General features: G+C 45.1%; 1 protein-coding gene across 1 annotated transcript in view; it reads left to right on the top strand.

Moving 5' to 3' along the window:
- Positions 1-13,130, top strand: part of HIBCH (3-hydroxyisobutyryl-CoA hydrolase) — a 225,500-nt gene that overhangs the window by 55,243 nt on the left and 157,127 nt on the right. The window contains exon 6 of the mRNA XM_082260054.1: positions 13,032-13,084. Within this exon, the coding sequence (XP_082116180.1) occupies positions 13,032-13,084 (53 nt within the window). The remainder of the gene's footprint in view (positions 1-13,031; positions 13,085-13,130) is intronic.

Raw genomic sequence — 13,130 nt, 5'->3', positions numbered from 1 at the left:
GAGGTACCTTCGATTCGCCATTGCGGAGGATCACTACCAGTTCGTGGCGTTACCTTTTGGTCTCGCCTCGGCTCCGCGGGTCTTCACCAAGGTGCTTGCATCGGTTCTGGCATTGTTGAGGGCCCAGGGCATTTCTGTCCTGGGGTATCTAGACGACATCCTGGTTCGGTCTGCGACCAGCCAGGGTCTGGAGGAGGACCTGTCTGTCACGATGCAAACTCTACAGGAGTTTGGTTGGACGATAAATTTTCCAAAGTCGACGCTGAGTCCGTCGGTTCGTCTTCCCTACCTGGGAATGATTCTGGACTCGGTACAAGCGAAGGTCTTCCTGCCGGAAGACAAACTCAGAACTCTTCAGGAGGAAGTCAGGTCCCTCAGGGACGTTCCGCACTCGTCTTTAAGGACGTGCATGAGATGTCTGGGATTGATGGTCTCGGCCTTCGAGGCGATTCCCTTCGCCCAGTTCCACACGCGGGGTGGGATGGGCGACCTCAATCTCTGGATCTTCAGATCTCGTTGAGTCATCGCACCAGAAGAAACCTTCTGTGGTGGCTCCAGTCCCCGATGGTGTCCGGGGGCAAGTCGTTTCGTCCTATCTCGTGGACGGTGATCACCACGGATGCCAGCCTGTCGGGCTGGGGTGGTGTTCTGGGCGTTCTGTCTGCCCAGGGAACTTGGTCGGAGGGAGAGTCTTCCCTTCCGATCAACATTCTGGAATTACGTGCGATAAATCTCTGTCTTCATCGCTGGACGGACCGGCTGCAGGGCTGCCCGGTTCGGGTGCAGACGGACAATGCCACGGCGGTGGCCTACATCAACCACCAAGGGGGCACCAGGAGTGCCCGGGCGGCTGGAGAAGTGGCCGACATTCTGTCTTGGGCCGAGACTCATGTCCCGGCGATAACGGCGGTTCACATTCCGGGGGTGGAGAACTGGCAGGCGGACTATCTGAGTCGCCAGACCCTGGATCAGGGGGAATGGTCTCTTCACCCGGCTGTCTTCCAGATGTTGTGCGCGAAGTGGGGTCTTCCAGATGTGGACCTGTTCGCGTCTCGTCTCAACAACAAGGTGAGAAGGTTCGTGGCAAGGACGCGCGACCCTCGGGCAGACGCGTCAGACGCGTTAGTGGCCCCGTGGCATCAGTACAGGCTGATGTACGCGTTCCCACCGATTCAGTTGCTGTCCAGGTTCCTTCGCAGGTTACTCTCGGAACGCAGCACGGTGATTCTTGTGGCACCGGACTGGCCTCGCCGGTCCTGGTACGCAGACCTCGTGAATCTGGCGGTCGACGCCCCTTGGCGTCTACCTCTTCGAGACGATCTACTGTCTCAGGGACCGATTTACCATCCTGCTTTACAGTCGCTGGCTTTGACGGCCTGGCTGTTGAGACAGAGGTCCTGAAGGAGAAGGGTCTCTCTCCAGAGGTCGTTCATACTTTGATCAACGCTAGGAAGTCTTCCTCGGGGAAGGTTTATTACCGTACTTGGAAGGCCTATTTTGCCTGGTGTGAGTCCAGGGGGTTTTCACCCCGCACATACTCGGTTTCCCGTGTGCTGTCTTTTCTTCAGACGGGTGTTGATCAGCGTTTGGCGCTGGCTACGATAAAGGGTCAGGTGTCTGCGCTGGCCGTTCTGTTTCAACGTCCCGTGGCTTCCAACTCCTTGGTTGGCACTTTTATTCAGGGTGTGCGGCATCTGGTTCCTCCTAGGAGGGATCCTTTGCCCCCTTGGGACTTGAATCTCGTTCTATCTGTGTTACAACGTGCTCCTTTTGAACAGATCAGGGAGATCTTGTTGTCTATGTTGTCCACAAAGGTCGCCTTTTTGGTGGCGATCACTTCGGCTCGCAGAGTGTCGGAGCTGGCGGCTTTGTCCTGCAAGTCTCCGTACCTGGTTATTCATTTGGATAAGGTGGTCTTGCAACCTAATCCTTCTTTTCTTCCGAAACGAGTTTCGGAATTCCATCTTAATGAGGATATTGTCTTGCCTTCGCTGTGCGCGAAGCCTAAACATCCGAAGGAGGTGAGATTGCATTCTCTGGATGTTGTTCGGGCGATAAGGGTTTACCTTAAATCGACTGAGTCTTTTCGTAAGACTGACTCCTTGTTTGTTCTTCCGGAGGGTCCTCGGAAGGGCATGGCGGCTTCGGCCTCTACCATCGCCAAATGGATCAGGCAGACCATTGAACAGGCCTATGCTTTGCAGGGTAAGGCTCCTCCTGTCCCTGTGAAGGCGCACTCTACTAGATCTTTGAGTACGTCTTGGGCCTGTCGTCATGGGGCTTCTGTAGCCCAGGTGTGTAAGGCGGCGACCTGGTCGACCGTGCACACTTTCACAAAATTCTACAAAGTAGATGTTCAGGCATCGGCGGATGCTTCCTTTGGCCGCAAGGTTCTTAGTGCGGCTGTTCCGTAGGGTCCCTTGTTGGGGACTCCTGGCTGTTGGGATAGTTTTTTGTATCCCCTGGTTTTTTGTCTTCTCCTGGGTTGTTGCTCCTGTTGAGCACTTGTTTTTTTGCTGTTGCCCAGCTGGTTTCCTTCCTTTGGTAAGGTTCCTTTCTTTGATGCGGAGACTGCGTTGCCTTTTCGGCGCGGATGCGTTTCCCACCCCTCATGTTTGCACTGCTTTGGGACGTCCCCATATGTGACGAATATGAAGAGGCGGCGACTGTCGGAGGACGTAAGAGAAAACTGAATTTTTGTAAAATCTTACCTGTAAAATTCCTTTCTCTGAGTCCTCCGACAGTCGCCGCCCCCGCCCCTCTTTTGGGGTTTGGTTGTATACTCTACTGCTATTCCACTAAAACTGAGATATGGTTGCAGGAAGTAGGAGGGTATTGACTGAGGGGACCACCCCTTGAGGGTGGGATATGTTAAAAGCTTTATTGTTAACATATTCTGTTGCCTAGCTACTCCTTCGGAGCAAAGTCTAATACCCCATATGTGACGAATATGAAGAGGCGGCGACTGTCGGAGGACTCAGAGAAAGGAATTTTACAGGTAAGATTTTACAAAAATTCCGTTTTCCCCAGAACAGAGAATTTTGTTTCTCATGGTCTGAGAATCCTTCAGGTGCCTTTTGGCAAACCCCAGGGCGGCTGTCATGTGCCTTTAATGGATGAGTGGCTTCCGTCTGGCCACTCCGCCTTACAGGCCTGATTGGTGGAGTGCTGCAGAGATGGTTGTTCTTCTGGAAGGTTCTCTCCTCCCCACAGAGAAATGCTGAAGGTCTGTCAGAGTGACCACCTCCCTGACGATTGCCCTTCTCCCCTGATCGCTCAGTTTTGCCAGCGGCCCGCTCTAGGAAGAGTCCTGGTGGTTCCAAACTTCTTACATTTAGGGATGATGGAGGCCACTGTGCTCATTGGGACCTTCAGTGCTGCAAACATTTTTCTGTACCCTTCCCCAGATCTGTGCCTCGATACAATCCTGTCTTAGAGGTCTACATACAATTCCTTGGACTTCCTGGCTTGGTTTGTGCTCTGACATGCACTGTTAACCACAAGGCCTTATATAGACAGGTGTGTGCCTTTCCAAATCATGTCCAATCAACTGAATTTACCACAGGTAGACTCCAATCAAGTTGTAGAAACATCTGAAGGATGATCACTGGAAACAGGATGCACCTGAGCTCAATTTTGAGTGTCATGGCCAAGGCTGTGAATACTTATGTACATGTGATTTTTTTTGTTTGTTTTTTATTTTTAAGAAATCTGCAAAGATTTCAAACAAACTTCTTTCACATTGTAATTATGGGGTAATGTTTGTAGAATTTTAAGGAAAACAATAAATTTAATTCATTTTAGAATACATCTGTAAGATAAAAAAATGTGGAAAAAGTGAAGCGCTTTGAATACTTCATGGATGCAATGTATTTAATCCCAGAACAAAAAAAAAATACATATTGCACCTTACTGGTCCTTAGACAGGTGGCTCTATTCGTTTTCTTGGGGGGGCTTTTTTCAATATTATTCCTCTGTTAAACCTGCCAGTAACACATTTTCTTTGGACCATTTAAAACGCACACTCTTAGGGCCAGTTCACACCACATGCAGTCAAGTGCGTTTTTTTCTGCATAAAAAACGCATAGAAAGTAGGTTACATGGTTTCTAATGGCATGGTTCACACCAGTGCTTGCAGTTCCAGAAAAAAAGTAGAACATGCTGCATTTCTCCTGCACTGGACTGTACTGGAACGCTGTAAAACGCATCAAAAACGCAATGGAACGCACATAAAATGCACTGGATTGCATCAAAAATGCACCAAAAATGCATCAAAGACTCGTCAAAAACGTGCAGGCAAAAAAGCATATGGAACGCGTCCAGACTGTGTTTCTATGGTCTGAACTGGCCCTTATAGAGTAATTTCACACTATCTAAATAAAATGTAATCTTCTTAATAACTATCTTACTAGGTATTGCTTACTAGTTCCAGTCCAGTTGTGTCTTCCCTCAGCCAGGAAAGTTCTCCTTGTGCTACTCTGTTTCCACACCATTATAGTGAAAATCAACCTGGTTTTCATTCTATGCATATGCAGACATGCCGCAAATCTCTGTCAAGCCCAAAAGACTTGAGACTGCCACATAGGGATGGAATTCTGTGCATGCACAGACATGCCACACATCTCTGTAGGGTTCCAAAGACTTAGCAGAGACCTGTGGCTTGTCTGCACATGTGCGGTGTCAATATCAGGCAGTTAAACTGATACTACCTGCTGGGAAGTGATGTGGTCATCCCAGGAGACGAGTGGCCAATCTACAGTACATCATCCTCACCTAGGTGAGGGATCACAGGTGGGCTGCACAGATGATAAAAGATATTTACCTGGGGTGGGGGTGAAGATGAGAGAGTTTATTCTATAGTGAACGGTCTGCTTTAAAGCGGAGTTCCGGCCTCAGAAACATTTTTGAGATAAAAATACCCCCGGGACAGTCAGGGCTAGTGCATTTCAGAATGGATAGCCTCTGAACTGTCCCAGGTTGCACTTACCTCTTAGAAGAAGAAATATTTACTTTGGAAATTTCTTGTCCAGCGCTACCATCTTAGGTGTGGGCAGCTGAAGCCAGGGTGTCCTCTTCGGTGTCCTCTTCGGTCCCAGAATGCCCTGCCCCGGCCCCGCTCATCACTTCCGATGCAGGCGTGTCATCCCTGCACAGCTTCTGAGCATGCCCAGAAGCTGTTTAGCAGGGAATGACGCGCCTGAACCGGAAGTGACGAGCGGGGCCGGTACAGGCGCATTGATTCCTGGGAGCGATGACGTTCAGCTACCAGAAGTCAAAGCAAGCAGGAAGAGACGGCGCGGCCGCAGAGGGAGGTAGTGGAAGAAAGGTAAGTATATTTTCTTAAATAACAAGGTAAGTAATTGAAAAGAAAAATCGGGACTATCCATTTCTTTTTCAGGTGATTTTCAGCAAGCGGATGGCCCAAAGTGGTTTTTGAGGCCGAAACTCCGCTTTAAGTTTATAAAAGCCCTAAAGCTTTGCACACAGATCTGATTGTTAATCTCCTTCAGTTTTACAAATAACTACAGTCACCTGTGCAGTCACCTGCCTGAACAATCTAGTGATCAGTGCCCTGATTACATTTGTCTGTGTCCCCAGCGGCTGTCGGCTCCCCCTCTTTCCTCACACTGCAGTGTCTGTGTGAGGAAGGAGCCCCGGCGATGAGAGATGATCTCATATGTTTACATATGAGATCATCTCTCATTGGACGGCTTGATCACGTGGTGAATGGCCGCTGTGATTGGCCATTCACCACGATCTGTGATCGGCCGTGTCCAAGGGACACGACCGACACAGATTTTCCCCGCTGCGCGCTCGCGGGAGCGCGGGCGTGTCACTGGAGGCCGTTTAAAAACGGCCTCCCGAAAATTCGAGTCCGCGCTGCAGCTGTATATAGGCTGTAGCGCGGATGGGAGGGGGTTAAAGACTGGATTTAGGTCTGACATAGGTCTTTCATCCTTTCTCTTGGATATTATGAATTTGATATTATTGTATATTCTTTTTGTCCATTTGCAAAGCGGAAATGTCTTCCCCCTTTACCTGGAAATTTAAAGAAAAACTCCACTTTCGTGGGAAAAAAATTGCAAATAAAAAAATATAGCATATACATTTGCTACACAAGCCATATTGTAATTGAATGTTCTTAAAAATTAATTTTCCTATTCAAGAGGCTGTGTTGTAATTTTTTATAATTCAGTGCAGTATGGCAACCTGGAGGTGCTCCGTACACCTTTGGTGTACAATACACCCCCAGAAATGTCATTTTCTGCTTATATGCTTTGCTCACTGATTTTCCCGGAAGACTGCACTTAAGCCCTGTACACACATACCGATTGTTGGCCGTAAATATTCGGCCGACGACCGATCGGCCGATTGTAGGCTTGTTAGTATGATGCTTCCGACAGCCGACAGCGCATTTTCGGCCGGACAGAATCTGTCGTGCAGGCATTAAAATTTTTGTTGGCCAACACCAGAACGGCCGATTGTTCGCCAGTCAGTACAGATTTCGGCCAACAGACAGCAGATTAGCAAGACTGGGCATGCTCAGAAACGAAAAAAGACAAGGAAAGTTAACCATCACATGACATCACTTCTGCAGTTGGCTGTTGTTGGCCGACAAAATTCGTGTGCAGTCTTTTGCAGTTTTCAACAGACATGACAGCCCTGGACAAAAGACGGCCGATCGGTCGGCCGATGATCAGTACGTGTGTACGGGGCTTAAAGTTAAAGGGATTCCCAGCCTGCCACTCTCCTCATAAGAGCCCTGCAAGTGCATCAGCTGCTTGATAATGGAAGTCACCAACATTCAGATTGACTTTACACATTGACATAACCAAAAAAAAGGCTATTTCTTCAGAACAACAAAAGGTTGGAATCTGCACCAAAGTATGGCAAAAAATCCTTGCAATGTACCTTGACCACTCGGAAGGGGGTGTTTTTTTCTTCACAAAAAAGGAATTACTCTCTAACTTCCAAGTAAAAAATGTAACCCTGTCTCAGACTCTTATCATTTTATATTTACACACTTTACCTCACAATAGATTGTTCCCTTTACTACAGTATGTATTTTTGTAAGGTTCCATTCACACCTGGTGTTTCTAGAATGCAAGACAAAGCACAATGAAAACACTTTTTTTGCCACGTGTTTCAGAAGCGTGTTGCAAAAGCATGTCACGCTTGCAGTGTCATTAATTGTTAATGGCATTGCATGTGTGGGTAGCGAACGCATGTTTTGTCACGTGGCAAAAATGCTACAGAGGTGCCAAATTGCGCAGTAAAAAAGTGTGCCACGCTCCTCTCCAAAAAAGAAGAGGAGCATGGGGCATTTCTCGCAACTAGGGCAGCACATTAAAGTAAATAGACTGCCCTATGTGCAACAGGTGGAAATGATGGAAAAACACAAAAAAATGTGAGTGGGATTGTGAGTTCCGCTACGCTCAGGTGTGAATAAGAGAAGATTTGTCAGTTTAAACATAATTATATACCATAACAATTGAATGGGAGGGCTGAAAAACAGTTTTCATTTTTAGTTTAAGATGGAAACCCCTCTATTATAATTCATGATTAGATGTGCTTATTTCCTCCTTACAGTGTAGATAATCTTCCATTTCTAAAGCCTGTCCTTGCGTGCTAAAAAAAAAACCTAGTAACTAGTTGTAATACATGTTGTGAACATGGGAGAAATACCTGAAGGACAGTGGAATTATTGCACATTGATGCAGTCTACTTACATATACATTAATACATTCCCTTTGTATAATAAGGGACATAAAATAAAGCCCAATTGAGGACATAGAAACAAATATAGTGGGGCATCATACAAACAACCTGTATTACGGTCTTAGGCAGGCCATACATGATTCCCCCATCAACACAGATAGTGCTGACAGGGGAATCCCTCCTGCCAAGCAATTGTCTGCTCCTGGCGGGGGGGGGGGGGGGGGGGTCAGAGGAAGCCGTCCCCACTTTGAAAAGACAGTTATTACAGATAGCTATAGCAGCTGCTATTGATAATCGCAGGAAAATCTGGCAGGCTGGTTGTACCCAAGTTGATCGATCGATCAACTGGGTACATTCAGCCTGCTCATTAACATTTGAATCTTGGACGGTTCCTGCTGAACCGGCTGAGATTCGTACTGTGTATGGCCAGCCTAAGGGCCCTTTCACACAGGCGGACCGCTCAGATCCGCCTGTCCGTTTTTTTGGCGGATCTGAACGGTCACCACATGTATGTCTATGGGGCATCGGATGTCAGTGGAGACAAGTCCGCTGACATCCGATCCGTCAAATCTGGACGGATGGAAACCCTATTTTCCATCGGTCTAGCAGATCGGATGGGATTGGATGAGAACGGACAGACGGTCCGTTCCCATTCGATTCCCCCATAGAGATGCATGGGGACCTGACAGCTGTGGCTCTGCACACAGCGCGGAGAACAGCTGTCATCCTCCTGCTCATCGGGAGATCGGCGGATCGATCCCCCGCTGAGATAAACAGAGTTCGTCTGTGTGAAAGAGCCCTTAGTTTTCCGCTGATGTAAAATATATGACTTTGCAGTGTAATAGGCATAACAAAAGACCCCCAGCTCTCTGTAATTTACACACACCTGGTCAGACACACCTCATCCCCTTGCACTACAGGTCGGTGTAAAACGTATTTGATGAGGGATGTGGCCAGTATGCCAGCATTGACCACTGCAGTATTAGACCAGGAAGCAGCATTTTCACTGAAAGACATTTCTCTGCAAAAATCAGTTACAAATCGTAACATTTTTGGGGTACAGGAATATAAAGAGATAAGGTGATAAGTGAGGAATATAATTGGACTTTAAAGTATAGCTAAAGACAAAATGTTTATTTTAGTTTTGGATAGAGTGGATAGGGATTAGAACACCTACAAATTTTTCATTGCTGTCTGTGTCCCTGTTAGGGAGATTCACCCTCTCCATTTGTCCGTTTCAAAAAATCCTAAAGTTTGGACTGTCCCTAGAAAAGTAATAGAGGGCAAATCTTCCGTTGGAGTTAATAGTTCTGATGACCTGGGTGTCCCCAAAGAATTCCCTTAATTCTCAGGAATTTCCTCTCACTTCCTTCCATAAATCCGACAGGGGTTATAACCATTGTCATAAGGGTTATTATTTTTTTATTATTAAGTTTTGCCTATAGTTCTACTTTAATGCTACAAAAAAAAGTTTTCAAAACAGAAATTTTTCAAGTAAGTCTGCCTTATTTGTAATTGTATTGATGGATGGTGGTATATAGTCCATTGTTATTTATAGACATGTATACTAGTTGTATAGACTAGTCGTCTGGACTAGTTTCTGACATGGTAATACATTTATGAAGGGCTAGTATAGGTGCCTCTTGAGTATGGCCTGCTTTAACCCTTTCACTGCCAGGGCCATTTTCCCTTTTTTTTTTTTTTGCACACATTTAAAAAAACTTTTTATCTGTGAAGAAAACATAAAACCCCGAAACATTACATATTTTCTGAAAGCAGACACCTAGAGCCGGGTTTTTCAACCAGGGTTCTGTGGACTCTTAGAGTTCCTCCTGAGGTTGCTAGGGGTTCCTTGAGCAATGGGTAATTTCTGCCTCTTAGATAAGTTTCCAATGACACCATTGTTCCTTTTAGCTATCTGTAAGGGGGTAATTCTTCCCAATGATGACAAGAGTAAGGAGCATTCTTCCCACTGAGGATCCTTGCACTAATGTGTCATGAGTTGTAGATTTGTTTAATTTTTAGCAGGGGTTCCCCGAGACCAGAAATGTATTTCAAGGGTTCCTCTGTGTTGAAAAGGTTGAGAAAGGCTGCCCTAGAGAATAAAATAGTGGTAGGTTTTTATGTTATACAATTCTATTTCAAAGTTCTAGGAAACACAAAATTTCAGTAAAAATAACACAAAAGTTAATTTTAGGAGAAACAAACGCAATAAATGACCCAATTTTTTTGATAAGATAAAATGGACGAGTTTGTGCAGAGTAAATAGATACACAACATGTCACCCCAGTGGCTGTGCCCATGAAATGGGAACAAACTTCAGTACCCTATATTTTCTATAGGTAACTCTTTAAAAGCCCCTACAGGTCACCAGTTTAGGGTTTCGCAGGAGCTCTGGTGCTAAAATGATTGCTCTCCGGCATGCGTGGTGATGTGTTATATGTTAATCACAATAGGCATCCGCTTCCATTCGACTGACATCCGATCTGACCCCTCAGATGGATGGGGAACTGATCTGATTGGATGTCGGCAGGTTTTAATGTGTCCATTTACATCCTCCGCTGCATAGAAAGCAATGGATGGTCCGATCGGGTCCACTTGTCAGTTTTTCAGGTGGCCTCATCAGACTATCCATTGCTCTCTATGCAGCGCGGAGGATGTCAGCGGACATGTGTCCATTAAAACCCTCCGACATCCGATCCGATCAGTTCCCCATCCATCTGGGGTCAGTCGGCGGTTTGCCTTAGGCCCCTTTCACACATGCTGTCCGTTTGTCCATTTTTCATCCATCCGTTGGTTGAAAAATGGACAACAATGCATCTCTATGGAAAAACGGATGTAAATGGATGATCATCCATTTACATCAGTTTACATCCACATCCGTCATCATCAGTTTTTTTAAACTGATCAAAGCTCTATTTTTCTTCCATTAAAAAAACTTTTGGACGAAAACTGGATGTAAACTGACAAACGGTCAGGTTTTCATCTGTTTTTGTATTGGTAGTGGATGTAAAAAAAACTTACGAAAAACGGATAAAAAATGGATGAAAACTGATGAATACTTCATCCATTTTGACGTGACTGAACTTATGAAATAAACGGTCCGTATGTGTGAAGGAGCCTTACTGAAACTGGTGCACACAGAATTTCGTGCAGCTGTGCATAGTAACTAATCAGTGTTTTATTGTTAAAGCTTAACCACTTCAGCTCCGGAAGGTTTACCCCCCTTAATGACCAGGCCATTTTTTGCGATACGGCGCTGCGTTACTTTAACTTACAATTGCATGGTGATTTGACGCTGTACCCAAATAAAATGTATATGTATGTAATTTTTTTCCCACAAATAGAGCTTTCTTTTGGAGGTATTGGATCACCTCTGCGGTTCTTATTTTTTGCGCTACAAACAAAAAAAAGACCGACAATTTTGAAAAAGAAAAACAATAGTTTATACTTTCTGCTATAGAACATATCCAATAAAAAAATGTAAAAAATCGAATTTCTCATCAATTTAGGCCAATATGTATTCTGCTACATATTTTTGGAAAAAACAAACATTCTGGGACTTTCCTTTCTTCCAGATCACTTATGAATTTTTTCATTGATCATCTTTTTTTTCCAGTTTACGACACTTGATATACAATTTTTGCACTATTATTTCATTTAGCAGTTTGCGCTTTAGGATTTACGCATATTTGGCACAATGGTGCACTATAACATTGGATTGTTTTTTATATAATATCACATTCATATAACTTATGGTTTATTGTTGGTTCTGATCATAATATTTGTTTGCTAATTGTTTTATAATCTCACCACTTGGGAATATAACTTAATGTCTGGACACAGAGGGAGAGCCCTGCTCTCCCTTTCTTTCTAAGCTGAAATTAGAAGTTGATTGGTGCATAGTTGCACCAGATTCTGTGTGCACCAGGTTTAGTAACCCCTCCCATGTATCTTTTTCTCCATTCAAAAGCAGGGGGAAAAAAACACAAGGGTGGGTTGTACAGTGAGTGATTACTGTGATAGCCAATTAGAGAGCATTGTGCTCTCAGGACAAACACACAAAATAATATATATGGAAGAAGACTGCCTATTTGCATATGCTCTTCATGAATGGGGTTAGGCAGTTGGAGTGGCCAAGGACTGCAAATGCAAGTTGTTAATTAATTGTTTAAAGCCAGTCCTTGATTCTACCAATATCACCCATACTTATTCATTATTCATTTTGTCATAGAGTAAGACCACAGTTGCTGAACCTGACATGCTTTTTGTCCTCCAGCTTTAAAGGGCCATGTTGTTACCATAAAGAACTGAAATAGAGCCACACTGTAAAAGTGGAAGGGTAATAATTAGGTATAGACCGATTATCAGCGAGGCCAATATATCGAGGCCTGATATGCATTTTCCCCGATATATCGGTATCGGCCCTGGAACTGGCCGATATTGCCGATATTTTTGTGATGTCATTCTGCCTTCTTAGGCTGCCTCCCTCGCCTTGGACAGCCTCGTCTGGAGTCGGGACTAGTCTCGGGGGAATGTATCACAGCCATACACCCACCCACAGCAGCCCGTGCCAGCCAGCCACCACAGGGTGCCAGACACACAGCCAGCCACCCACCACAGGGTGCCAGACACCCAGCCACCCACCACAGGGTGCCAGCAAGCCAGCCACCCACCACAGGGTGCCAGCCAGACAGCCACCCACAACAGGGCGCCAGCAAGCCAGCCACCCACCAGAGGGTGCCAGCCAGCCTTCAACCACAGGGTGCCAGCAAGCCAGCCATTAAGCATTAAACAAAAATTAACATGTTCAGTACCAGATTTGTGTCAAAAATTGTCTTTATTTTTCAAAACTTTAAATGTACAAAATATCGGCCCATATAGGCCAATACAGATACGCTGTGACCAAAATATCGGTATCGGTCCTGAAAAAAACATATCGGTCTATCCCTAGTAATAATTATCTTTTCAGCTGGGTGTCAACTTCAAACTTGACTGTCTTGCAGACATGAAGTTGCTGTGGCTTTAGAAGCTTTGTTGATGAGCTTATCATCTTATTTATTGATGAGCCAATAAAGCTTGTGGGGATGTAAAACCCACTTGAAAAACGTTAAATGAAGGTCAAATACACCTGTCAATAAATCAAGAATGATCTCAGATGTGTGTAAAATCAATGTCAAACTGATGCTATTGCCACAAGCCCCTATAGTGCTAGTCAACGAAACACACAGATAATTGTATCAGCTTCCTTTTACAGTTCTGCCTTGCTGCAGAAAATTAAATTCTGATCTTTGTATTTTTTTGTTTGCCAGGAACATACAGAAAACCCTATATCGCTTTTATTGATGGAATAACAATGGGAGGTGTAAGTAAAAATATGTACTTGTTATATAATAAATGACACAAAACGG

This window comes from Pelophylax lessonae (genome assembly GCF_965119305.1).
Source record: "Pelophylax lessonae genome assembly, chromosome: 6".
NCBI lineage: Eukaryota > Metazoa > Chordata > Amphibia > Anura > Ranidae > Pelophylax > Pelophylax lessonae.
This window is presented reverse-complemented; position numbering and strand designations above follow the sequence as displayed.